This window comes from Rattus norvegicus, chromosome 14 (assembly GCF_021556685.1).
Source record: "Rattus norvegicus strain SHRSP/BbbUtx chromosome 14, alternate assembly SHRSP_T2T, whole genome shotgun sequence".
Classification (NCBI taxonomy): Eukaryota; Metazoa; Chordata; class Mammalia; order Rodentia; family Muridae; genus Rattus; species Rattus norvegicus.
Window position 1 is genome coordinate 10,543,636 of NC_141547.1, and position 27,627 is coordinate 10,571,262.

At 43.3% G+C, this 27,627-nt stretch overlaps 1 protein-coding gene across 2 annotated transcripts in view; it reads left to right on the plus strand.

Annotated features, from left to right (window-relative positions):
• Prkg2 (protein kinase cGMP-dependent 2) overlaps positions 1–27,627 on the plus strand; it is a 102,024-nt gene that overhangs the window by 10,922 nt on the left and 63,475 nt on the right. For both annotated transcript variants that reach the window (XM_087582359.1, NM_013012.2), the window contains 2 exon segments: positions 1,085–1,558; positions 26,134–26,300. In XM_087582359.1, coding sequence (XP_087438485.1) covers positions 1,098–1,558; positions 26,134–26,300 — 628 coding nt within the window. In that variant the 5' untranslated portion in view covers positions 1,085–1,097.

Consider the following 27,627-nt stretch of genomic DNA (forward strand, 5'->3'; position numbering starts at 1 on the left):
ATTATCTCCCCAGCCCTGCCGTGAGGAGATATCCCCATCTCTTTTGCAAATATATGTGGTATTCATATATGTGTGTGCATGTTCGTGTGTGTGTGTGTGTGTGTGTGTGTGTGTGCACTTGCAGGAATTCACATAACGTGTCTGGACCTAGGCAAGCCAGAAGTTGATGTTAGGTGTTGTAAATTTATTTCTACTTTTTTGAAGTGTGGTCTCTCACCCAAACTAGGAGCTCACCCATTTGGATAGTCTCCTTACACAACTCACTCCAGTTGTCTCCTGTCTCAGTACCCTGGACACTGGGAATACAGTCAGGCTGCCCTGTCTACCCAGAATTCATGTGGGTACTAACTTAGTGCTTCACCCACTGAACTGTCTTTCCCTCCATGAAGATATTCTTAAGAAAAGAATCGGAGCATCACAGCATGGGCTGTCACTTTTTGTACAACTTGGCTTGGGGACCCAACGTGAAGGATGAGGAAGAAACTTCATACTGATGTTTTCTTCTCAGGGATCGCGGTTCCAAGTTTTTAACGCCAGCATTGGCAGAAAGACAACACTTACTAGTGTACCAGGCAAGAGCACATTGCTAACAGAGCAACACGGGGTCTGTCTCTACCCTGTGAGGAATGCAGATGTGTGATTTCTAAATCAAGGGGAGCTTTAAAAAAAAAAACTGTAGCCCAGTGGATACGGTGGGAGTCGTGATATTTTTTTCAAGCCTCTCTCCATAGATGTGGCTGCTCCTTTGCCTTTAATTTCCGCCATGGTGACAATCCAAACTCAGCCCTGTTAGGAGGCTTTTGACAACTATCCAGAGAGTAGCACTGGAAGAGTAGGTGACGAGGGTCAGTTGTAGAGAATGCTCAAGTGTGACGCCTGGGCTGCTGAGAGACAGGGGAGAATGAACCCAAGTGCTAACCGCTCTCTGTAGAGGGATAGAGGAGCTCTGTCATTCGTTTCCTCTGTAGGAATGGAGGGTTTTATTGCTCACGAAGGGATGATGACTACTGCGCGTCTGGAAAGGAGAGGGCTGTTCGAAAGTGGAACGCCCCTTGCTCACCCCCAGTTCTGTGCCCTCCCGTAGGTTCCTGAGCAACATGGGAAATGGTTCAGTGAAACCCAAGCATTCGAAGCACCCAGACGGCCAGTCAGGGAACCTCAGCAATGAAGCCCTGCGGAGCAAAGTGGCAGAGCTGGAGCGCGAGGTGAAGAGGAAGGATGCAGAACTTCAGGAGCGCGAGTACCACCTGAAGGAGCTTCGGGAGCAGCTGGCTAAGCAGACCGTGGCCATTGCGGAGCTCACCGAGGAGCTGCAGAGCAAGTGCATCCAGCTGAACAAGCTGCAGGATGTTATCCACGTGCAGGGAGGAAGCCCACTGCAGGCCTCTCCCGACAAAGTGCCTCTGGATGTTCACCGCAAGACCTCAGGCTTGGTCTCCCTCCACAGCAGGAGGGGGGCGAAGGCTGGAGTGTCTGCAGAGCCCACAAGCCGGACCTATGACCTCAACAAGCCCCCTGAGTTCTCCTTTGAGAAAGCGAGGGTCAGGAAGGATTCCAGGTAAGAAGTTTCTATGCCCTGTGCATTCAAGTGGCCCTCGCAGTAGGAAAGACCAGCGAGGTGTCCATGAAGCTTGCTTCCAAAATGGCGGGGGGGGGGGGACGGGGAGCATGGAACCCTCAGTTGTAGGTAAAGAGAGTTTTGTGGAGAATGTATCTCTTATCATGCAGCTTTTACTTCAGATCTGGAATTGCCCCCTGGAAGCTGAGGTATATAGATTCTGAGACAGGTTCAACTGAGGGGCCAGATTTGGAAGATGCCATCTCTGTTCCCTTGACACTCCCAGAGAATGGAAGATCACTTAGGAAGTGTGCATGTGTCTTCCTAAGGATGCAGACTTAACAGTACACACAGTGCAGTGGGGGCCGAACACGCACAGCAAAGCTGGCTTCCTAGCCGCTGGTCTGTGAGAGCCCTGAGGACCACGATGGGTGCTCGAGGGAGGATAACCTCATCCATTCACTGCACAGTTCCTGTTGAGCGCTGCTCCTGCCAGCCACCATAATGGCTGCTTAAGATAAACAAACAGATCTGTCCATCTCATGGGGAGAGATAGCACAGAGAGAGACGGATGAGGACTGTATAATTATTAATTGGGATAAATGACAGTGAACAGAAGTGCTGTCAGAGGGGCTGGGAGGCGTTGAGAGAACTGGGCTTGTCATAGAGGCCCAGCTGATGGATGAGGTGACCTTTAGCTGAGACACAAAGGACAGAACTGGTGGAAATTAGGTGAAAAGAGCAAAGGGAACAGATTAAAAGTTGGAATTGATTTCTAAAACCAGACTGCTTTCCCTCTCGGTGTCTTAAATCAACATGCAGTAAGCATGCATATTTATATGAGCAGTATGATATTTTAACATAGGCATATATATGGTGGGGATTGACGAAATTGGGAATTTAGGGTTTGTGTGTTCTTATGATGTATTTATGTTTGGGGGTGAAATTTTGAAATTTTGAGAGGAGATATAGAATTTCTCCACTGCTTTCTTCTTAAGTGTTTGCCAGTGCGTATTTAGGAGTACGGTTCTGACTAAAGTTTGATTTCCTGATTAGGAGAGAAAGGTTAGTCATGATCTCCTTTTGTGTGGCCTTTCCATAGGCGCTCGTTAATTGACACCAACTCTTCGCCTTGGTGCCGTCTTGGGCAGAGCCTGCCACTCTGTGCAAGATCTGTGAAATTAAATCAAATTTTAATTTACTCACAGGCGCAAGTAACATAAATCAAGACGAAACACCCGACTTAAACAAATAGTTGACCGATCTTGACAACAGAATTAGGAAGGGAGGCTTAATTCCTCAGTTTGTTGACAGTAGCCGGAACAGTGACTGATCAGTAAATACCTAGAAGGGAAAGAGTCATGCTGTGTCATTAATCATAAAATTCCGTAGCTGAAAAAAAAAATCTGATTAATATCAGTCATTACAATGGCTTTGTGGATGGAGTCCAAAGTTTTATTATTAGTTGGTTTAGAAGGGTCTTATCTATTTACGCCTTTCAACATAGTAATTATTCTAGTGGCGTGGGTTTATAAGTTATAGTTATTATGAACATAGGCATATTTTCAGAACTTGTATATCACCTGCCATTGTTTATAACAGACTATGTGTTTTGATATATGAATGTACACTTATTGACTCTATACTGTGTCACTGTACGCATGCGGACGTTACGTGGGCATAAGTAATAGATTATTTACTGCCATCCCCAAATCTCCTCAAACCGAAGCTGGCTTTATATATAGGACAGTACTGAGCAAACTTAGAACAAGGCTGCCTTTGGCTTTCTCTCTACATAAGCCACTATGCCCCTCCTCTTGAAACCAAGGATTTGTTTATTTGCTTGGTCCAAAGACCTACATTCACCTTGAGTCAAAGCTAATCTAGAGCTGAGTGACGAGAGACAAAAGTGTTCCTCTGCGTTGCTGGTTAGCCCGGTTATTACGTGGTAAAAAAATTATCATTTATGCACGTACTGTGGGTGGCCCTGGCGCTGTTTGCATTTTGATGCTAATTGAGCTTCCCCAACAGGGGCTGCCTAGGAGGAGGAGTGAAAGGCTACTCAGGTGTCCTCATTTTAATTGTGAAACTAAGGCTAGAGCTTTTGATTGGGCAGTGGAAGGGAGGGTGGAGCTGAGGAGTTGGGGGAAGAGAGAGAGGGAGAAGGGAGAAGACAGAGGAAGAAGAGGTGGAAGGAAGATGGAGCTGAAGCACATGGCCTGGAGGAATCACAAGTTAGAAGGGATTTCATAGAAGGGAGTAGAGTAGTGCAGCCATGGATCTGCCCGGTTTAGGCAGGCAGCTTGCATTCATGCTATTTGAGCTGTGTTTTCCTTGCACAGGCTTGTCTGGGTTGGAGAATTCACCACAACACTTAGGATTTTCAAGCCAATCCCCTATGTATTTCCTTCTGTGCATCATGAAGGGGTCACAGAAAAGGCAAGGCAGTGTGCCTCTGAGTGAGGCTTATCAATGATTCCTCTTACCCCAGTGACAAGCCGGATGGGTACACGTCTATGTGTAGGTCAGGATAAAGAAGGCACTGGTTGATTGATTGATTGATTTTTGTGCAATACTGGAGATAAAAGGTGAATTGATTTTTTTAAAAAAAATGATTAGTCCTAAATAGAACAGCAGATAAGCCATGCACTAATAACTCTCATGTACGTTGACAGAGCCTTGAGGTCATAGGCAAGCTCCTTAAGAAGAATATGGGTCCACCATCCCTCAGCGGCCAGCTTGTGTCTCGGCTTTACTTGATAAGTGTCCAAAGGCATTCTCCTTCAGTCCGAAATAACCGTTTAAGCCCAGCTAACTCAGTTCATAGAGGTAATCTTATAGTGTTTCAGAAGTATTCACCAGTAACAATTCATTTTCCCATTCCTAAACACCCCGACAAATTCTGAACGTCTTGTAGGCAGTTTATAAAGATGTTTTATAAGAAACAATGTTCTGGAAGTCAGAGCGCTATGAATACAAGGGTGTTGCTCACTAATGGGCCCTGTATACACAGCCCATGGATTTGGCCACTTTCTGCACAGAACCTGCTAGAGATGTAAGACTGCAGTCACTTAAAATGGCTCCTCTGTTCACTCCTAGGCACTCACAGTTTATTCACTGAGCTTCTCTAATATTTCCTGGATGGACTGAAATCTAAACTCATACCTAACATATATGGATGGCTCTCCACGCATGCCCAGAAAGCTGATGAATATCGTGTGATATTTTCTTTTAAAAGAATACCTTTGTAAACAGAGGTCTCCCAAAATTAATAGCTTAGGGATCTATGAACCGCTATGAAAACCAGAGGATAAATTTTGATGGAATGACAAGAACTTCAAAGTTCAGTTTTGATAACCCACAAGGATCTGTCGCTCAAAACACCCCCCAGCCGGTGGCTTTTGAGATCTCTATTCAGCCACACTGTGACTGAAGAGGGAACATCACTGATTTCAAGGGGGTCTCAGCTCAGGCCAGCTTTGTTGACCTGGGTGTGCTAAACATAACTTTTAGAGTTTGAAGAGGTCTAGAAAGTTCAACGATTTGCTCTTAAGGATTAGGCTCTACAGTGGTTCAGTGCTATCTCGTAGGACTTGGTACAGTGACTGAAAGGCTCTGTAACCTGTGCTGTCCAGCGTAATAGCCAGTAGTCAAACATGGCTCTTGGTTGTTTGAAAGGTGGGTGACGCCTGCAAGGAAATGAAATTTTTCAACCTCCGTTACTTGTAGTTATGTACCTACATGTGCGTGGAGAGTACTAGTTGCTGCCATTCTAGAATATGTGTTTTCTGTTGCTGTCGTTGCCGTTGATGGAATTGTGTGACCTCTGTGGACTTTGGGAACACTTTATAGATAAAGTAAGAGCAGTTTTAGGCCCAGCCCCAGAAAATGTGAATGCTCCAGACAGACTGAGGTGATCACAGAGCAGAATTTCTGTGAAGCGGCTCTGGATGTGCGTGCGTGGTACTTTGTAGTCATTTGGCACTGAGCCTGTGGACCAGTTTAGATCTTCAAATGCAGACAGCTGAGTAGGCATGCCGTCTGTCTCTGCTGTAGGCACCCAGGTTTATCAGAGCATCCTAATTCCTGACTTAGACTATTAGGCGTTTTGGTCTCAGAGTCCAGTGTAATGTAAGTGAGCACCAGAAGACCTTGGAGCTCGGGGGAGCTTAGGGATTACCTCACGTTACTGGGAAGAGTATGGAAGGCACACGTCGACATTACAAAATATACCACAGTGGGCGGTGAACTCAGACTGGATTCTAGGATTGACTTAGAGACCTCTGATCTACCCACATAGGTCATTCCCTCAGTTCAGGTCCCACAATGCTTTGTAATAACTAACTCCACCGGTTAGTAATGGTGCCTCCTCCCTCTTCTGTGTAGAACTGAGTAGGACTTGTGCATTGCACCGATGATTATCATCAGCTACATCCTAAGAGAGGCCTGTGAGTAAAGGGTGTGGAGAATGGATTTGGCCCAGGCCATGTTGGACACGGCAGAGCACACGCGGTTCTGTGAATGAATCCTGTGCTTTTCAAGGCTGAAACCAGGAAAGGGCTCGGTATTTTTGTCCATGTCTGACTTGCCATGAGCACCAAGGTAGCTGTGCATGCAGAGGTCGGGCCAGTTACTGGAACGAAGTTTCCTGTTTCCGTAGATGTTGCTTAGCAAACTCCAGCATTGGCAGAGCAAAAATTAGAAGCTCATGCTGAATGTCTGGTGGAGCACAGGCACATTTATCAGAGACATCTGGCAAGTGGCTGCTATGAGCGCCTTTTGCTAAGAACGCTTAAACTATCATTTGAAACTATTGTTCCTCTGTGAAAAGGAAAGATTAAAACAAAGGCTTGCCCTGGGTTTCAGACGTGGATTCCAGTTTTGGGGAGGACAATTAGTTTTGTTTGTCACTCCCACCCCAGGGGATGAATAGGTAAAAGTGGAAATCACTGGTGAATCATACGCTGGAGCAAGATGGGGGACGGGGCGAGGGAGAGTGTGCCGTTCTCATTTGTACTTCCTTTCCGAAGGAGAACTGTAAGTGTGCATCAGAGACCCGGGCTTCCCTCACTCAACAGGAGAGTTCTTATGGGAAGAAATAATGGTGATCTATTAGCAAATGTGTGCTAGTCACCAGGCTGGTGCTTCATGAACATAGGGACACGTAATACAGCAACCTTTGTAGATAGTCGCTCCCCTACTTTACATACCACACACACACACACACACACACGCACGGACACACACACACATGCATGCATAGGCACAAGCACTTGCACACATGCATGCACACACATATGCACATGCTTGCACAGGCATAAGCACTTGCACACACTCATACACACACACACTATAACTATGTGCTAGTCACAGTCTGGTGTCCCCAAATAGAGACATGTAATACAGCAACCTTTGTAGATAGTCACTCCCCTGCTTTACATATTACACACACACACACACACACACACACACTCGTACACGCACATGCACACACACATAAGCACATGCTTGCACAGGCACAAGCATGCACATACACGCATGCACACACACACACACACACAATGTGTGCTAGTCTCAAGTCTAAACACTGCATAGTTGCAGAGAAATGTTAACGCTTGCAACAACTTCGTAGATCATCACAACCCACTTTACAGGTGAGAAATCTGGGCCGTGAGGCATGACGTCACTCACTTAAGGGTGCAGAGTTCTACATTTCCGCACAGGAATTCAAAGGCCCCAAAGCGGCTCCAACTTCTGCTCTGCCAGATCTTTTTTTCAAAATTAGAATTAGAAGAGGGCTTCCCATAGTTTGGTTGAAAATGCTTGCAGTAAACTAACTACCAAATAATAATAAATAGATTGTTTAAATGCTATAATTAGCAAGGCAACACAAAACACCACCAGGAAAATCCCTCTCTTTGTTTCTCCAAGAAAAATTACACTTGCAGCAAGGGCTTCTCTGAAATAAGTTCAGAGCACCAGGAATTTGTGTGGGATGAGGGTTGAGGGGCCGAGGTAGTAACTTAGGCGTCTTTATCCAAGAGCTTTCAACAAGCAATTACGAATGTTTGGGGTGAACTCTAGACTTTTACCTATCAAGTCTGGTAGTTAAAAAGTTGGTGTCTATGCTTAAAACAGTGCTAGCATAACCTCCCTATTTAGCGTAGCAAATGCTGGATCGCTCAGTCCAATGGGGGCCTGGGAAAACAGAAATCCAATTGTTTGATCTGATTGCTAGAAGCCATGGGTGATGATTGCCAAGTGCCATGTGTGCTGGAAGGCGTCCGTGTGTTTGGAAACAGAGGTTATGATTTATAACAATAATGCTTGCATAGACACCCAGATCCAAGCTAGCTGCTGAGGAATGGGATCAGGGAACAAAGCTATTGGTTAACTATTAGCCGCTGGTTCTTTCTCTTCCACACAGTATCTCTTGGATGCTTTGGACTTGCCTACTCAGGTATGTGTGCTTTCTCTGTTGTACCAAAGGTGAAGTTAAAGCTCAGGGTATTTGTCACTAGAATGAAGCTTGTAGTGTTGGCAGATTGTTGAAGCAGGTTTGCAGTGTGGGGCTACCTGATGTCTAATTATATTCTCAATCAGATGCAGCATGAATAGCATCCCGTAGGTTTGTATAACCAGGCTTGAGGGTTTTTACAGGGCTGGGGTGAATGAGGGGTACCCTTAAGTTTTATAGAAAAAGAAAGGTTAAGTACAGGGGAGTTTTAAATGTGTCTAGAATTCAATGCAGCTGGCTTGTCATCTAAAAGCAGTTAAATGAATGCATGACCTTTCCAAGAGCTGGCATCTGGCCTCTCTCACTTCCAGCCACTTCTCTCTAGGAAACCCAGGGCTCTGCGTGAGAGCATTCCGTCTCTTCGTCTCTGTCCTCAATGCTTACGTGCTCTGCTTTATTCCTTTCTACCCATTATTCCTTCTCACCACAACCCCGACTTCCAGCCTGTCAGCAGCCAGGTGCTAGGAAAAATATGTAACAGAGCCTCAGAAGATGCCCAGGATTTGAAACCTGACTGTTTTGAACAGTCTGACGTTGGAGCGCTCATATCTAAGCGCCGTGATAACCCTGAGGACACTACCCCACGTACCTCATTCTCACGATGAAACACTGTGTTATTTTTATACTACCCAGAAACCATATCGATTCTAACCAATAGCTTCTGGTTACGGCAGGCAGTGAGATGGCGCTGCAATCACACATGCGAATCAATCCTTATTTACCGAATACTGAATCAATGAAGCTCAATCCTTTAAATATAATTAAGCCACCGTTACCGTTGTGACCTCACAGAGTGCCTCACAAGGTCGTGGTTGTCACCTGAGGTTCCTTTTTAAAAACATTTTTACTCTTTGAGGATTTCATAGGTGTGTCTCAGTCATACTCCTTCTGTTTCCTCCCAGATCCAACCCCTCACCCTCCCACATCCTCCTCCTACAACCACCGCAATATCCCTTCCATATCCACCCCTACATCCACTCCTCCCCAAATCGGTTCCCTCTTCCTTTTTTCTTTTATTAACTCATAGGCTCCAGTCTGCACTGTCCATACACTCACGAGTATGGGACTGTGCACTGGAGAATGGTCAACTGACCAGGAGCCACAGCCCTAGAGAAAACCAACTGGACTCTTCCCCAGAAGCCACCACTACCCATAGCACCTTAGTTAAGAGTCGGACTCACAAGTCCCTTCCCACCCCATTCAAGAATGTTGGCTGGCTTCATCTGGTGTGGGCAGGCAACCATATCTTTGGTGAGTTCAGGAGGGCAGTAGTCCCATCGTGTCCAGAAGACAGTGTTTTGCAATGTTCCCCCCAACCCCCAACTCTTACAATCTCACTCTCCTTTGCGATGGCCCCTGAACCTTGAGGACATGGTGTATTCTAGAGGTCCCAAATGTGGATGAGCATCCCAAAGAAGCTTGTTCTCTGAGCCTTGTAGAATTCCGAGCTTCTGCATTAACGACTATCCGTACCAAGACATTTCCCTAATGAGGCCCGAGACCTGCACTCATCTGTGGGTAGAGAGGCACCCATCTGGAAGGCAGTTTGATATTATGCACATTTACTAAAATAATAGTACTCCACTCACTACTAGAGAGCTACCGAATCACAGCTGCTTGGCTAGACTTGCAGTACCTTGAGTCTAACCGAAAACATTCACATCACTATTGCAGCCATGGGCGTATACCTTGCCACATGGATCATTGTTGCACAAACACAGGATTCACAGCTGGTTAAGAGTCTTGACCCTCCCCTGCAACTGCCCTCGTGGCCTTCATGGCACTTTCAAGTTAACACAGACACAGCTGAATCCCAGCTATTTTGACACACATTTTATTTTGCCTCCTCGCTCCACAATCTGTCGGTTCTGTAGACCTTCTTGGTCATATGGGTTTGGAGCCGTGTAGGCCGGCTTAAACCCCTGTCTTGGAGGCCTGGGTAGGAGCTTGTAGCTAATCTTAATGACAGCTTTCCGTGTCTTCTGAGACAGAATGTGTTTTCCTCATACTTTTCCCCCCCTCATAATCAGTCTGTTCTAGACAGTGCATGTTTCCTGGCTGGGTACACATAGAAGACAACAGTAGAAACCATGCCGTTGAGGAGCCAGTACCCCCTGCACCAGCCTGCTCTATGGGTCAGAGGGAAGCATTGCTCCAGCCCTGGTCTCACAAACACTGTAGTCTCTGTAAGCCAATACCGCTCCCTGCCTGACTTCTAAGATTTAAACAGCAATCCAGGTCTGAGGCAAGAAGAGCTAAGTCAAGGTCAAAGCTCTCCGGTGTCTAGACTCCATTGAAGCACCTTCTTTGCAAAGCAAACCTTCCTCATCCTGTGATGACGCCTCCTGCTTCAAGGTCTCATTTTAAAATAATCTGTCTTTGAAGTATTTTTTAGTTTTAGTTATAAATATTTCAGGGCATTCTTAACTGGCAGGTGTCTTTTTCTTTGTCTAGAACCAGCTGGAGGATGCTTTATATATAATGTATATTAAAGTATGAGTGGTCAGGAAGTCCCATGTCCCTTTAAGCCTCCCAGTCTTAGGTTCTTTCATATCAGCTCAACGGGGGGCTGTGTGTTGGGGGATAATTTCCTAGCAGCAGTCTTGGCAATCTTTTCAGAAGTTTTAGACCATGCTCCCAGGTAGGAAGGAAAAAAGACACTGGTGCTCTCAACCCCCCATTCCCCTTTCCACATGAGAATAGGGACAAGGAACTAAGGAGACACCAGAAGAGGTTACTGCTTAAAACGTCTTGGGACTAGGGACTCAGAGAAATACAAGTAATAAATCCCCTCACAATTTGCAATGTAAACTACATGTATTTGCTACCTCAGAGCATTTTTCGCAGGTCACAAGGCTGCAGTGGAAGGGTCAGTCAGCTGTGCTTTTTTTTCTAGTACCTTCTAGGCCAGTGGTTCTCAACCTACCTAGTGCTTTGACCGCTTAGTACACCTCCCCATGTTGTGGTGAACCTCAACCATGACATTATTTTTGTCACTACTTCATAACTGCAATTTTGCTACTCTTACGAATCGTAATGTAAATATTTAGGATATCTGATATGCAAGCTCCATGGAGGTTGTGACCCCAGGTTAGGAATCACTGTTCTGGAAGGTTCTTTTCCAAGCTCATATAACTGTTGTAGAATTAAGTGCATTGTGGGTACTGGACCAAGGGCCTAGATTTCTTACTGGTTTCAGCTGAGGGCTGAGCCCAGCGACTTAGACCTGTTGAGAGGTCCCTGTGGTATGTGTCTCTCTCAGGCCTCCTTACAACAATTTCTTTGTGGCGGTTGGGGAGTCTCTTTACAGTTGGCTTAGATGTGCTCATAAAACCCTGGGGTGGCCTTCCACTATTGTGTGTTTTGTTGGCAAGGAAAAGGTCCTTGGATCTGCCCCACTGTATGGCAAGGTGTTATATAAGGACATGAAGTAGAAGCCACACTAAACTCTTTACTTCTTTGAGGTGAGACTCTCTGGTCAAAATGGCCCTGTGGGTGTATAAGGCACGTGTAAGAGGTTCAACATCATCCAGTCATACGTCCATGTTCCTGTCATCCCCAGAGCCAAATGATAGGAACCACTTAATATTTATCACTGGATGAAGACAGAAACAGAATGCAGCATGCAGAATCTTAACAAGACGTTATACCTCAGGCTATAACAAAAATGAACCCTTAAGACATTATACTAAGTGAAATAGATCAGGCTCAAGAAGGAAAATGTTGTATAGTTCCACTTATGAGCTATCCGAAGTAGTCAAAATTTAGAGTTATAAAGTAGAGCGTAGCGGGGGGGCAGAACAGAGAGATCGAGTGTGTAATGGGTGTGAGCTGGAAGCAATTGAGTTACAGACAATGGGAATAAGTTTAATGCTAATGAACTGTGCATTCAAGTAGTTCAGGGGCACATTTTACATAGTATGTGCTTGGTCACATCATAAAGACATATTCTAGGACTGATGAACAGTGTTCTCCCAAATGCCAGGGCATGCTGCAAGTTCCAGATGGGGGCTGGGAGGAGAGAGAAGGGAGTCAGGCTGTTCTCAGTGCTGCACCCATTTGTTATACCGTGAAAGAGAGTACAATATGTCAACGTGCTACAGTAAACATCGTATTAGTCAGCTACCTGATTGCTTACCTGACAAGCATATACATTTGTTACGTATCTTGTTGTTTTCTGTATCTTCCCCTTCCTCCTGGTCTTGCAGAAGGATAGAGGGAAGGATGAGATCCCGTGTTCATATCTAAAACACTTCAGAAGAAGATTTTTATATTATTTTTTAATGTGTGTGTGTACACATATGTGGGCAAAGCACCTTTAACCCACTGAGCCATCTCATTGGCCAACAGCTATAGTTCTCAAGTAGAGCTGTCGTCACTGGGGGGATTATTTTTAAAGGTATCTGGGTCTAGCCCTGGGAGAGGCTGATTAAATCGGTTTGAGGTGAGAGAGCCCAGGCTTATGATATCAGATTTATAAACACTGCTCGCTGCTAGCACTGAGAACCCCTGCGTTACGAGGATGTGCCCCCACCCCCACTGACTTCCAAAATAATCAGCTGAATGATCTAAGATCAGTGCTAATTAGATACTTAGAACTGTTTACCATTTATACCTAATTACCGTGGCGCATCAGTGCATGCATATCATCCAGTGCGTCATGCTAGCCTTCTTGTAGATTTTGGTTGTTTTCAACATTTCATTATTAATCTGTGTTCTTTGATACTCATGGGGAAAGAGCCATCTGCAGAGGCCCGAGAGAGAGCCCGAGAAGTGTTTGTTGTGAGCAGGAAATAACAGCTACGTGATTGACTTAGAACCTGGCTTGATTACATGGTCGGTAGGTAAGGGGATTCACAGGAGAAAGTCCCTGCCTGTTTTCTGGTTACTCCTAGAATGACCTCGTCCCTTCCTGGGCTGGTTTATAGTTTATAAACACATACGTTGATTAGGTATCTTTTTGCTGTTTTATCTATCAAAAATCTACGGTTCTGATACAAAACCAAGGAAACAAAACTGTGTACGTTCTGTTTATCAGTTGTATCCATTTATTAGGTGACTGAAATAATTTTTACCCATTCTTGCCCTCATGTCTATACTATATAAACAAAGGGAAGAAATTTGAATGTTTCCCAGTTTTCTCAGTATCATCAAATTCCTAGTATGTGCCAGGTACATCTTGAGAGGTTGAGGAATAGGTCGAGGGAGGAAAACGTGATGATCAAAAACTCCATGATCTGAGTCTCTTTAGGGAAATTAAATTTATTTCCCCCATGTGCGGCGGCGAATACTCTGCTGAAAGAGATAGGCATAAGGAAAGAAGGGGCTTAAAAAAATAGCAAGATATTTTGTTTCCTTTGAAACAAGTTCTCACCATGTAGCCCAGGCTGGCCTTGAACTCAGTAATCTATTTCTACCTCCAGACTTCTGGGAATACAGGTGTGCACCACCACACCCAGACTTAGTGGATGTGCTGCCTAAGGGAGCACACACCACACCCAGCCTGAAGAGAAGCTCTCAAGCTGGGTAGACCATAGGGATATAAAGTGGGCCAGCACATTTGGGAACAGCAAACAGCTCAGTGGGTGTGGATACCCCAAGATGGGAGGAAACTGGTCAAGCAGAGGGGTTGAACCGTCAGGCATTTTAGCAACATTTTGAAGTGATTTCTCTGAGAGTATATGGGCATAGCCTAGGTCAAGATTGTAAGGTTTAGCAGTTCTCAGTCTTTCCGTTGGTGGGGAGAAGCTGATTCACCCAGGTAATAGCTAACCCTTGAGTAGTATATTTTATGTCCCAGGTACTGTTCTTGCTGCATTATGCTATTAAATAATCTAATTCTCAGAAATCCTACGACCTGTGGACCGTGTTTATTGTTCCTTACAGCTTAGAGAATCCAAGAGGCAAGGTGATGTGCCAAGCTTCCAGAGTTCATAATGGGAGACCTTAGAGTCAAGCTCTGGCATCCCCGTTCACGATCTTGTGTCCATAGGAAGTGTGCCCTATGGATGACTCTTACTGGATTGGATAGTTGAGCTGTGAAATACAATGCCATACAATGTAGGATGTAGACACAGAGCTGATGCTTGTGAGAAAGACTTGGTGGGAAGAGAGCAGACAAGGGCTATTGGCCAAACCTCGAGTAAAGAAGCTCACTGGGTAACATGGTCTGACCAAACTGGAGAACAGAGGGCTCTGATATCCAGGGTACAGAAGGTGGCCTATGACCCCAGTAGTGAGAAACGTTGGGTGGACTTTGACAAATGGAATTACCTGGGCCAACTTAGACGCTGGGAGTTTATGGCTTCAAGGAATGTTGATTAAATAGATTGGTGCCATAAACGGATTACGAAAGGCTGTGAGGTGCCCTCAGATGGGTATGAGTTTGAGATCCTCCTCACCGGGGGAACTTTGGACAGAGCAGAATGTCTTAGGAACGCTCCTGTGGTTTGCAGAACCTTCCTTTCCAGAGAAACATGCTATAATTGCTCCTGTTGCCCAACTGCTGGTGCTGCTACGCATCAAGGATTTGCTGCCGTGTAATCAGACTTCATGTGCAGAATATTCCCGTGGGACAGGTGTGGGTGCCGTGCCCTAACCACAGGCGATCTACCCACAATTTAGAGGGTTAAGCAGCCGCTCCAAGGACGTGAAGTTGGGAGATGGCAGAGCTCACACACAAAGTGAGCGGTTTCTGGTTCCTGAGCCACGTACATTTTAAATTAGTTTGGGAGCAGTGGTGGTTCTGGGGAGATGGTTCGGTGGCTAAAGTACTTGTCTGGGAAGCTTGAGGCCATGAGTTCAGGTCCCTAGCACCCAAGTAACAACCCAGGGGCATGTTTAATATCTTACTCTAATGGAGCCATAGATCACAACTCGACAGGCTCTGAAACTTTTTTCTTTATGTAGCCAAACTCACTCACGCCCTATACAGTGGTGCTTTAGAATTATCGTCGCTGTGTAGTGACTTGTGTGACTCTACCTAACGGACCAATTCTCTACCGGACATTTGGCGTTACAACGCACATGGTCACTGCCGCCATGTCTTTTGTGCGTGAATGTCTGACATCTGGTGGAGGTGAACAGAGAAATAAATAGCTTGACGGTACGGTGTTTCTAAATTGGAATTTAGCACAGACAGCCATGTTTCCAAAATGGCTAAACAAGCTGATACTCCCCACCCCCATCAACCTAAGTGTACTATCTTTCTTTAAGTTCTCTGAGGTACTTGGGAACTTTAGCAATTTCCACCTTACTCGTTCTGGTGAACATGTTGCAATGTTCCATTGTGGCTTTCCTGTGCTCTTCCTTCCCAATTAAAACGGATGAGTGTTTTCTGATCTGTTTTCCACCAGTGTGTGTTTTGGCCTATCATAGCCCTGTATCATGGCTGCTACCCTTTATCATGTATTTCTGCACTTCTAGGCCGGTTCCTCGACTTTGAATTTTATACCAAACGTCTTTTGGTCCATCTTACATATTAGTTATTTTGATATATGGCAATTATTTACATAATGTTCCATTTTCTTTGATTTTCTGAGACCATGGTTTAACCTTTTTATAGCTATAAGAGTTTTAGAATCAGCTTCCCAATTCTCAAAAAAAAAAATGATTAGATTGTTATCAGCTAGGAAACAGTTGACATCATTAAGCATTTTATTTTAGGGATCAGTAAGACAGATCAGTGAAGAAAAGCACTTGGCCCAATGCCTGCTGACTTGAATTTGACCTCTGAAGCCCACATAGAGGTAGAAGAGAGAGCCAGTTATACAGAATTGTCCTTTGATCTCCACGTGGGTGACGTGTGCACTTAATAAGTTATCATCTTAGAAGGGTGACACACACACACACACACACACACACACACACTCAAGAAAGTGTCATTTTAACATTCAGTTTTAGATTAAGAACCTCATTATATGGCTCTGCTTTTAATATTTATCCTTCCTCCTGCTGCCACTTCTCTCTTGGAAAGAGCAAAGTCTTCTCTGGAATCCAGTGGGAAACGGGAGAGCGTGTAACAGGCTTTGTGTTTGTGTGCATTGTGAAGCCTTCGGTGACATCCCTCAGAGCTAGTACTCAGGTCAAAGGTCAAGAGTGCTGCGCCAGGCCATGCAAATGTTGCTTCCTCCACGGCCAGGGCGGATTTTTTTGTTTTGTTTTGTTTTGTTTTTTTCAATTTTCTACTCATGTCTTTCTTTACTTCCTTAACTTTCAAGCCCCAAACCTTCTTAGAGGAAATAGAAATAAACAAGTAGATGTTTTTTTTTCCTTTATTGTATACATATATTAAGTAGTGAAATAAGCGCTATGCGATTTATATGATTATCCATATCTATATCCATATCTATATGTATGTAACATATACAAATGATTTGTGTTTATTTTGTAATTTAATTTTTTAGTCTCATTGAAATTTATATTTTTTTGCATCTATTAAAAATCGATTTTTTCTCATATAATAAATCTGTATTTCGGTTTTCCCTTCCTCTCCTCCCTCTACAGCATGTTGCTTGGAGGTTTTCATAGGACCTGTTTGACCAACAATCAGATATAATTCATTCCCAGTGCTGGATGCTTCATTTGGTGATGAGAAGCGTCCAGTTGGGCGCTGTGTCCCCTATTATGTGGTGATTTCAGTTAGATCTCCCTCATGCATGTATATCTTTCAGGAGGCTTCTCAGACTAGGTTTCCATACTATCCCTCAATGGTTCTTTCTTTTAGCTGTCTCTTCCTGTATCGTCCTCTCTGTCCTCTGTCCTTCCTTCTGCACCTGACTCTCCCATTCCAGTCCCCCATACATACCCCCCGTTCATCCTCTACTGTCTCGATTCCATATCACCTTCCTAGCCCAATCTGGCCATTTTCCCTACTCCACACCTACCCTCTGTGGTTCTGTTTTGCAGATTGGTTACCTTTGACTTAAGAGCTAATATCCACATATAAGCAAATACACACACCTCTGTCTCCCTGGGTCTGTGACATCCCACTCAGGATGCAAATTTTGCAATGTCATCTTTTTTAACAGCTCAATAATACTTCACTGTGTAAGTGTGCCACACTTTCTTTACCCACGTCTCTCTGCTGTGGACATCTAGGTTGTTTCCAGTTCCTGGCTGTTATGAATAGAGTCACAGTGAACATGGTTTCACAAGTGACCTTGTAGAGGATTGACGCATCCTATGGCTTATGCCGAAGATGGCTGGGTCTTGAGTTAGATTGGTTCCCATCTTTCTGAGGAACAACACGTTGACGTCCAAAGTAGCTGTAAAAGTTGGTGCTCCCACCAGCAATAGCTTAATGCTCCTCACATCCTCGCCAACATGAGCTGTCATTTGTTTTCTCGGTCGTAGACATTCTGATGTGTATAAGATGAAATCTCAAAGTAGTTTTTATTTGCATTTACCTGATGACTAAGGGTGACGAAGGTCATTTTAAATGTTTCTCAGCCCTCTGAGTTTCCTCTTTCCACACTTCTCTTTTCAGATCTGCGCTCCATATTTCAATGGGGTTGTTTGTTTTCTTGGTGTCCAGTGTTTTTCATTCTTGACACACGGTCGGGATTAGCCCTCTGTCGGATGTGTTCCTGGTTAAACTCTCTTTCTATTCTGTGGAAGAGTAAGGTCTGTGTGACGGGCCCTGGAGAGGGGGCGGAGAAGGAGAAAAGGCTGCAGCAGCTGCCCTGCTGCTGAGCTGACTGGAGAACTGGAGGTTACTGGAGAATTGGGTTTGGAGGCAAGGAGGGAGGAGATCTGTAGTTAGCCTATTGCTGCTTGGGCCCGGTGTTCTGCTCTTTCTTTTAATAGCATGTAGTAGTTTCCTGTGTGGAGGAATTGTCTACCTTAGATATAATCCTACTAGCTTGTGATTTAAGTTCTATCTTCAGTGACGCCATTTTACAATTTTTATTTAATTGTTCGACTATTCATGGGATATGGGAATATAATTGAATTTATACCTTGCTTTTGTACGAAGGCAGACACTGTTGAAAGTTTTGGTTTCCCTTCATTTTTTCACTACCACAGCCATGTCTTTTGGAATGAGTGACACTTACTTTCTCCTGTTGCTATGTCTACATCTTTGATGTTCTCCTTTGTTTATCCTTTTAAAAAGAATCATCTATTTATTTTATGTATTATGTAAGTACACTGTGGCTATCTTCAGACACACCAGAAAGAGGGCATCGGATCCCTTTACAGATGGTTGTGAGCTACCATGTGGTTGCTGGGAATTGAACTCGGGACCTCTGGAAGAGCAGTCAGTGAGTGCTCTTACCCATCTCTCTGAACCATCTCTACAACCCTTGCTTATCTTTCTTAAGGGCCTTATAAAATTTACTCAAATGTCCAGTTCCTGTCAGACTTTAGTGTCACATTGCTGACTGAAATGTGGAACCTTTCAACCATTACTGTTGGCTAACATTTGGAGCAACCTCCCAAGGGTCCTCGGTCTAATACAATACTGCCTGTCATTGGACGGATGCTTCCAGTCCCCTCAGCTCACTAAAAAGTTTTCTTGCTTCGTTTATCAATACGTTCAAGATTCCTGTCCATTCTTGATTTGCTGAGAGCAGTTTTTTTTTTTTTTTTTTTTTTTTTTTTTTGGTTCTTTCTTTTTTTCGGAGCTGGGGACCGAACCCAGGGCCTTGCGCTTCCTAGGTAAGCGCTCTACCACTGAGCTAAATCCCCAGCCCCTGCTGAGAGCAGTTTTAAATTTAAAAATAATTACAGGTGTTTAATTTTATCAATGCCTTTAAAATATCTAATTAGATTTGGTATAATTTTTTTTGCCTCTTTGTTCCTTTCATGTGGCTAATTGCTTTAATTTTCTTGAGACAGAGTCTCCTCTGTAGCTCTGGCTGGTCCCAGACCTGCCATCTGACTCAGCTCTTGGGTGTTGGGACTGCAGGCACTGCCATTACACTGACTACATTCATTACTTTTCAACCTCAATATTTATCTGAAATACTTTGTTTTACTTTTTCACATTTATGTTTTTAGAAATAATTAATAAAAAATAATATTTTTTACCTTGGGTTATTAATATTATTTTTGCATCAGACTCTCTAGTCCTAAAATGAGTTGTGTAAAGTGTCTCTTTCCTGTCTTCTGGGGAAAAAATTGTGTGATAATATTATTCTTTCTTCAAATATCTGGGAATTTTAACGGTAGTTATTGGAATCAATAATTTTGAGGAGATAGGTTTTAATTTTGTATTCCATTTCTTTATTATTGAGTTTTCTATTTCTTGTTGAAGGGATGGTTCTCATTTCCCGGATTAGCCACATCTCCCCTGCGGCCGCCATCTTGCCAGCAATTTAGCCATTTCAGCTGTGCATTAGTCTAACAACAGATGTTTATATTGGCTTGTTGACTCCCTTCACTCTATAGCCCCCGTTCTCTTTCCTCCCTCCCTCTCCCTCTGTGTCCCTCTTCCTCTTCCTCCCCAACTTCTTTCAACTTGCTTTTCTTTCCTTGTTTCTCCTTTCTATGGCTTGTGTGCATGCAAACATTAGGGGGTCTTACTTTGTAATACCAACTTGCTTCGAATGGATGTCCTCCTGCCTCAGCCTCCCAAGTACTAGGATTACAGACAGGCACCATGGCCCTCTGTGATTTTCTTTGACATGGAGACAACTCATTTATAATCTCTAATCTTTTCTATTTCATACCTAAAGGTTTCTATCTATGCTCCATTTTAACTAGATTCCTTGTGATCGAACAGTATCCATGGCATATTTAAACTGTGTTGCTCAACTCTCACACATGTGAGGATTTTGTGGCTTTTTTGGGTTTTCAATTTCTGTGTAGTGTACAGGATTTAAAGAAGAGACTGTGTGGAAATGTGTGGAAGCTTTGTGTTTTCTCCCCCAGGGTTTAGCATGAGATTAATCTCCACGAAGGTTGGTGCAACACTTAAAAGGTGTTGCATTTGAATGCAGACTTAAAATATCAACGGACTCTAGAGCTTAAGTAAACTTTCATAGCCAATGGTTTAGATATGACTTCCAACTACTGTGTCTACTTGGCTTTCAGAGAGAGGTGTTAAAGTATCCAGATGTTTTTGTGGGAGTCTTGTCAATCTCTGTTTTGAATGTCGTTGCTGTGAGTTTGATGCAGTCTTCCTAGGTGCATGCCTCCCCAGCCTTTCAACCGATGCTCTCATCAGGAAACAGCACAAATTCTCTTTAACAGGTACCAACATATCCCATATCTTCCCATTTCCTGTTCGTGGAGCATTTGTTGAATGCATAACGTGCGTGGTATTGTTGTATGTATAGCATACATGGTATTGTTATATGAATAGCAAGCGTGGTATTCTTTCTGTTATCAGCTTCATAACTCTGTCTTCTCACTAAAATATTTGCTACACTGGCACGTCATGTAATTATACAACTGTTGATTTAAACCTAATACGTTACTGTTTGTTAACCTGCTTTCTTATCGTGTCGTTTCCTTGCGCTGACTAACTATATATATTCTATTGCAATATTTTTAGCATTTTATTTGAATATCCCCTGATTAATCTTGTAAGGAGTGTTCTAAATTATAGCATGCCTCGGTAATTTATAAGCGCTCCACGTTCCGCTTTTATTAATTTCTGGACCTTCTATTACGTTAACTCCTTCTGTCTCCTCTATGTCTTGTCTATCTCATATATTTATTTATTATATATTTTATGCTGCCCAAGGTATCCCTGTTTTATAAAGACAGCCTTTCTTTCATCACCCACACACTTAACTACTCTGTGGCTTTTCCTTCTCTGTAACATCTGTCGGTTCTCATTGGGCATCACATCCCTCATGTACGAGCCTTCCACTCTTACCCGTCCTTTGCCAATGGGAAAACAGTTTGAAAAGGCATTCATTTCGCTTTCACTCTTGAAGGCTGTGTTCAGGGCAGCGAGACTGAATGGGCTCTGTGGGGCATTCAGAGACTCTCTATTGTGCTCTGGCTTCCATTATTTCAGCTGAAGAGTAAATTAGTCCTGTTGTTGGTCATTTGAAGGTTATGTGTCTCTCTTATATGTGGCTGCTGGGTTTTTATTTTTTTTCACTCTTCCGATTGTATTTTGTTTTCAGAAGTTCAACTTTGATGGGCCTAGATATAGTTTTAATTTAAAATCTATTCTTAGCATCATCATTAGTGTGTGTGTGCATGCGTGTGTGTGTGTGTGTGTGTGTGTGTGTGTGTGGTGTGTGTGTGTGCGCGCTAGCGCATAGGATGTAAGGGAATAGGGGTGCATGGCATAGCTTGTTTGTACAAGTCAGAAGACTACTTTCAGGGGTCAGTTCTCTGCTCCCACATTGGGTTCTAGGAATTAAACTCAGTGCTTTTATTCCCTTTTATCTACCTCATGGCCTAGACATAGTTTTAATTGTATTTGGTCTGGGGTTTATAGGGCATCTTTTTTGTGGCTTGATGCCTTTTAATTGATCTAATGGCAGTATGGAATATGATCAATTAAATATAGTTGACTGTGCTGGCGAGTTTTAGGTCAGCCAGACACAAGCTAGAGCCACAGGGAAGAGGGAATTTCAACTGAGAAGATGCTGCCAGCAGATTGGTCTGTAGGCAAACTCGTGATGCATATTCTTAATCGGTGACTGATTTGGGAGGGCCCAGCTCACTGTGGACTGCGCCACCCCCTGGGCAGATGGTCCTGGGTTCTATGAGAATGCAGGCTGATTCGGCCATGGGGAAAAGTCTCTAAGAAACACTCATCCATGGTCACTACACTACTTCCCGCCTCCATGTTCCGGCCTTGAGCTCCTGCTCTGAGTTCCTTGAATGGTGGACTACAAGCCACACATAAAACAAACCATTTTCTCCCCAAGGTGACTTCGCTCATGGTGTTTTATTGCAGCAATAGAAACTCAACTAAAACACTGAGTTTCAATTGCCGAGGACAAAAATGCACGAGATATAAATGGACTAAAGGAGAAAAAGTTGATTTTGTTAAGTGTGTAAGAAGTTTCAGTCAGATAAGGCCATCCTCTGCTACATATGTGGCTGGAGCCATGGGTCCCTCCATGTGTACTGTCTGGTTGGTGCTTTAGTCCCTGGGAGCTCTGGGGACTCTTGGGAGGTGAGGCCTTGGTCCTATGGAGGCTCAATGCTGCAGCGTAGGGAATGCTAGGGTGAACTGAGTGGGTGGGTGGGTCCCTAATAGAAATAGGGAGGAGAGAGCTGGGATATGGGGTTTTTGGAAGAAGGGGGATAACATTTGAAATGTAAATAAATAGCCAATTAAAATTTAAAAAACAGAAGAGGTTTCAGTCAATGCCCAGCTGACTCTGTTTCTTCTGGGTCATCAGTGAGATAAAATATAATGGGGGAGGCCGTGGTGCAGCAAAGTTTCCCACCTCATGGCAGAGGAGAAGCTTAGAACATAGCTGAGATTAGTTCTGGTGAGTCTTTGTCCTATTACCATATCTCTGCTAGTCTCAATAGCGGAACCTATCGTCTGTCTGTCTGTCTGTCTGTCTGTCTGTCTGTCTGTCATCACTTACCTGTCATCTGTCTCATCTTTTGTTCTTGCTTTGTGGGAACAGAGAAAGTTGTGTAGATAATTAGTGGGTCTACCATAGTTGAACACCGAATTGGAAAAGTTTGTGTCCATGAGTGTGTGTGATGCTTGTGTGAGTTTGTATCTGGTCGTGCAGACAGATCGGAGCAGAAATCAGAGGTCACTGTGAAGTGGCCTCCTTGGTTGCTTTCCATTTTTACTATTTACTTGTTTAGAGACAGGGTCTCTTCTGAACCTGGGGTTTATCAATTCGTTTGGTCATGTCTGCCTATCTCCATCCCGGTACTGTGGTGAAGGACACATGCTACTCTACCTGGATTTTCCATGGTTGGTAGGATCCAAACTCAAAACTGTATGTTTTATGAAATATATAGATTACCAACTGAACCATCTTTCCATACTGCTCGCATTCTTTTTTTATTACTTAATTTTATTTTTTATTTATTCCCTTTACATTCTGCTCACTGCCCCCCTCCCGGTCACTCCCTCCCAAATCCTTCCCCCTCTCCTTCTCCTCTTGACCCCTCTGGGTATCTCCCACCTGGCAGTTCAAATCTCTGAGAGGCTAGGTGCTTCCTCTCCCACTGAGGACAGACCAGGCAGGCCAGCTAGAAGAATGTATCGCATGTACAGACAACAGTTTTTGGGATAGCCCCAGCTCCAATTGTTTGAACTGATATGAAGACCAAGTTATTCGTATTCTTTAAGGCTGCTGTCTGTGTCCTGTGTGTTAGAAAAAAAATTGAATAATGCATGGATACAAGTATACTGGGAGTAGGAAGGAGGATTTGTGAATTGGCTGACAACTCAGGACCTGGGAGGGACTTTTGGTTGATGGATAAGATATAAGTACCTTGAGAAGAAACTAAGCGAAGCTGGAGGAGAAAATGTCTTCTGCTCTTTAAGGCAAAGCTGACAGAAATAGGAGCTGATAATACGGAGTTCTTTCATAAAAGGATTGATTCAAGAAAAGATTGGTGTAAAAAAAAAAGACAATTAGTGTATTTTAAAATACTGATCTTATCGCTTCTCGGCCTTTTGGCTAAGATCAAGTGTAAAATACTGATTTTCCTCTAGACACAGGGTATTTCACAACATTTCTATAGGATGTTAACAGAAGTCAGTGTACAAAGAAATACATTAAAATTTTTTAATTTTTAATTTTTTAAATACCATTCTAACATATTTACTTACTGGTAGGCGTTTTTGAACTTTTAAATTCTGGTTTATGAACTTCCAGAGTTGGTTAAACTCAGGACACTTTGGCATCAGTGTTGTTTCTAAGAACACATGCTGGGCAAATGGGGTATGGGGGCGCAGAGGCAACACACGTGGGAAATCTGCACAGGCATCGGAATCTGTACAGGCGTCAGAACTCCACTGGTGTGGAACTTTTTGTATGATATCCATATCTTGTACTGGAGCCAAAAACCTTATCTAACAAAAGTTTACCCTTAGTATATATTAGCTGAGGGCTAGTTTATGAGTACATTTATTTATTTATGTTAATGGATAAAGGAGAGTCTGGACGAAACACCCAACATTTTGTTCCTAGCAAGATTAGTTTCATAATATAGTACAGGGTGACCTGAAAGGTAAGGCCCCAAGAAACTTAAATCTCAGTGAAGAAGCTGTTAACTTTATAGTCTAGAACCATAAATTGTTCTTATGCTAAAGGGACATCATTGAAATTAAAAATAAAAAGGGCAGCTGTAATTCTTTTGTAAAGAGAATTAGCACATCTAGATATCATAGTAACATACAATATACAGAAATTATATTAGAATATTCTTCAGTTTAAAGAAAAATGAAATCACTAACTTAGTAGGAAACAGAAGGGCATGCTGTAGAGTATCAATCAAGGTCATGCAATCCCCAAAGAAAAACAACTTAGATCCCCCTCATCCATGGATCAGACTGTCATGTATGCATGTGTGTAGAAACAAATATGTGTATGGCCACAGTGAAGCACTTAGAAGGAGATGCTAGAGGGTTACAGAAGTTGATGAGGAAGAATAGTGTTCAGATAAAGGGGACAGGAACACAAAAGATGCTACCAAGCTAATTGCTCTTCTAGTTCCAACTCCGGCATGGTGTTTCATGGCGGGTAAGTGCACAGAAACATAATTGCTACTGAAGGCCTGAAGCCCTAAGTGAAGCTCCCTGACTTCAGAATGACTATTCTGTCAACAAGTCAAGGGAATGTAGAGAGTCTGGATCTGGGGGGAGTTGAAATTCAAGAGTTCGCTTGAATGAATATTTTATTGCAGCTGCATGATGCTTATCTTTGTGGCCAGTAAAAGCAGTTTTTGTACTTGAAACAGAGTTGACAAAATTCTGTGATGGTTTAGATGAAAGAGAAGGGACTTCTTAAGGTGACCACTGGGTTTGGATGGCTCTGAGGATAGAGAAGGTACTTTAAAGAGGAAGGGGTTCCTACCGAGGAGCTTGTCTGCTTCCTTTCCATGGCTTCGTGATTTGATGAGGTTACGAGGAAAGTTACTCATTTCAGGAAGTCTTTAACCTGTGTTTGAAAACTGTAGAGGAAAGGGCTACTGGTCTCCTAATAGGAAAAAAAAACCCTACTGTTAAAAGGCACTGGAATGAATGTTGCAGGGCGGAAAAGACCATTAAAAGTTACACTGACAGTGAATGGAATATGTAAAAATTCCCACAGCGCATGAAGCATCTTTCCCTCCCGCTCAATACTTTGTAACAGCTAAGACAGAGTATGTTAATTAGAACATTTGAAACACATGGCAATTGAGTAACTATTTTGAGCTGCCTCCTTTCGCTAACAGAAGGCAGTGGATTCTAGGATTGTCAATAAGTAAGACTTTAATTTGGGCAGTGAAAAAAGAGTGTAGCATTGGAAACGGAGTTCTTGTCTGGTCCAGTCATGCCTAGAAAAACATCCTCAAGCAAACCCTGACGTCCACCCCCTCCAACCCATGTCAATCAAACCTAAGGAGCCAGCTTTTGTCTTCAGAAGGTAATGGGAGGAGGTGGACTTATCAGAGAGGGCAGATTAACAGACTCAGATTTAAAGTCTAGGAAGAGTAAATTTCTCCCTCCTCTTCTCCTTCTTTGCAAACATGGGAATAGTAACTACTTGAAGAACTAAATAGGATATAAAGGAGCACTGGCACTGGCACCGTGTGTGCATAGGAGCACCCATGCACCAGTGAAGGATTTGTCATCTCACAAACACAACTTCCTCCTGCTTTCCAGACCTGCTTCCATTCGACAACCGTATGGCATGGGAACTTTTCATTGAGAGATGGGATTATACATGATAATTAAATTGATATCATAACTCAGAAAAATATTCGAGATATTCTTAAGAGTTTGGCACATGATATATTGGTGAAGTTTTAGGTGAGACCAGGGAACAGATACGTCCTTGCAAAAAAAAAAAAATGATAAACACGTAGATCTGAAGACTGTCATCAAAACACAGAATGAAGTGCATCTTTCATGCTCTCCTCTTGTTGAAATGACCATTCGTTTTCTGTTCTCGTACAACAGTGAGAAAAAACTTATCACAGACGCCCTGAATAAGAACCAGTTTCTGAAGAGACTGGATCCGCAGCAGATCAAAGACATGGTGGAATGCATGTACGGGAGAAACTATCAACAGGGCAGTTACATCGTTAAGCAAGGGGAACCTGGAAACCACATCTTTGTGCTGGCCGGTGAGTTTTACAGGTTTTGTCCTTTTTCTTTTTGAGTTCCCATATGAATGTTTTGGTTTATTTTGGCTGTTTTGCAGACATCTTAAAAAACAAAACCAACTTGCTCTGTTTGTAGAAACTAAACAGATTGACTGTGCGTGAGGAGGACATTGATGATGTAGTCACAGCAGTGGTCGATGTCCACGGAATATACTGTGTGGATCACCCCACTGAGCACTTGATAAAAGAGGTCCCATTCCGTCTCTTATCTCTCTTAAAGCAGTGAGCACAGCTCTTTTCATGTAATCAGTGGGATCGATATCCCATCCCCTGGAGGTTAAATCGCATATCCAAGGCCTCACTGCGCAGAAATGGAAAATGTAAAGTGCAGACAGGAAGCCAGACTCAAGGCTCCACACTTAGAGGGCTGGCTGCTTATTGAAAAGTATTTCTTCAAAATGTAGGTGTTTGGGTTGACACGTTTGCCATGGTTACCAAGGAGAGTTTAATTTTTGTGGTTTCGGAATTCACTTGGGTTATAGACCAATGATTTCAAAGAATAATTTAAGTTTTTTTCTAACAAGCAGATCAAGTGCCCTATCTATTAAACTGTTGTTTTTATACCCATTTATTCTCCAGGCTTGATGATCATTTGAACACACACAGTTGGGAGATAGTAACAGACCCATGGATGAATCTTAAATGCTTGATAATTTTTAAATATAAAGAAGCAAGAAATTTGCCTGGTTAGGGATTAAAGTTATTGACTGTCATGGGAAGTTCTGAATTGCCTCAACTTTTTGAGTCTTAGGAAAGAAAGTTAAACTTCCTTACCCAGGTAGCATGGCATTCTGATTGATGCTGCAAACTTCTACCTCAAAGTGTGGTTCCCAATAATCTAAACAATCAAACCCCGTTACTTTCTCTGCTTCCCGCGGCCTTAAAAGTTGCCTACCTAAGCAAATTAATGAGCTTGTATTTTCCCGTCCGACACCCTCCAAGGATTGCGTTTTCGTACATTGATTCTAAAAGCCTATCTGTTTTTAAAATTGTTTGTGCATTATTTGTTACACAATCTTTAAAGGTAACTTCGACATGGTTCTGTCACTCCAGAGTGATTGTTCTACCCCTGTCGTGAGTTATAGTCTTAATTTAGTCCAGCCTTCGATCTTTACAGGGAGAGGTGACCCACAGTGGTTCTTTCTTCTCACAGCTTTTTTTTCCCTTGGCCATCGCACGTCTATTTTAGCATCACGAGAGCGTTTTGGCAGGAGAAGACAGGTCATTAAGTCAACAAATATTTATGGAACCTGCTGAGAGAGCCCAAGAAAGTCATGACAGTTCCATC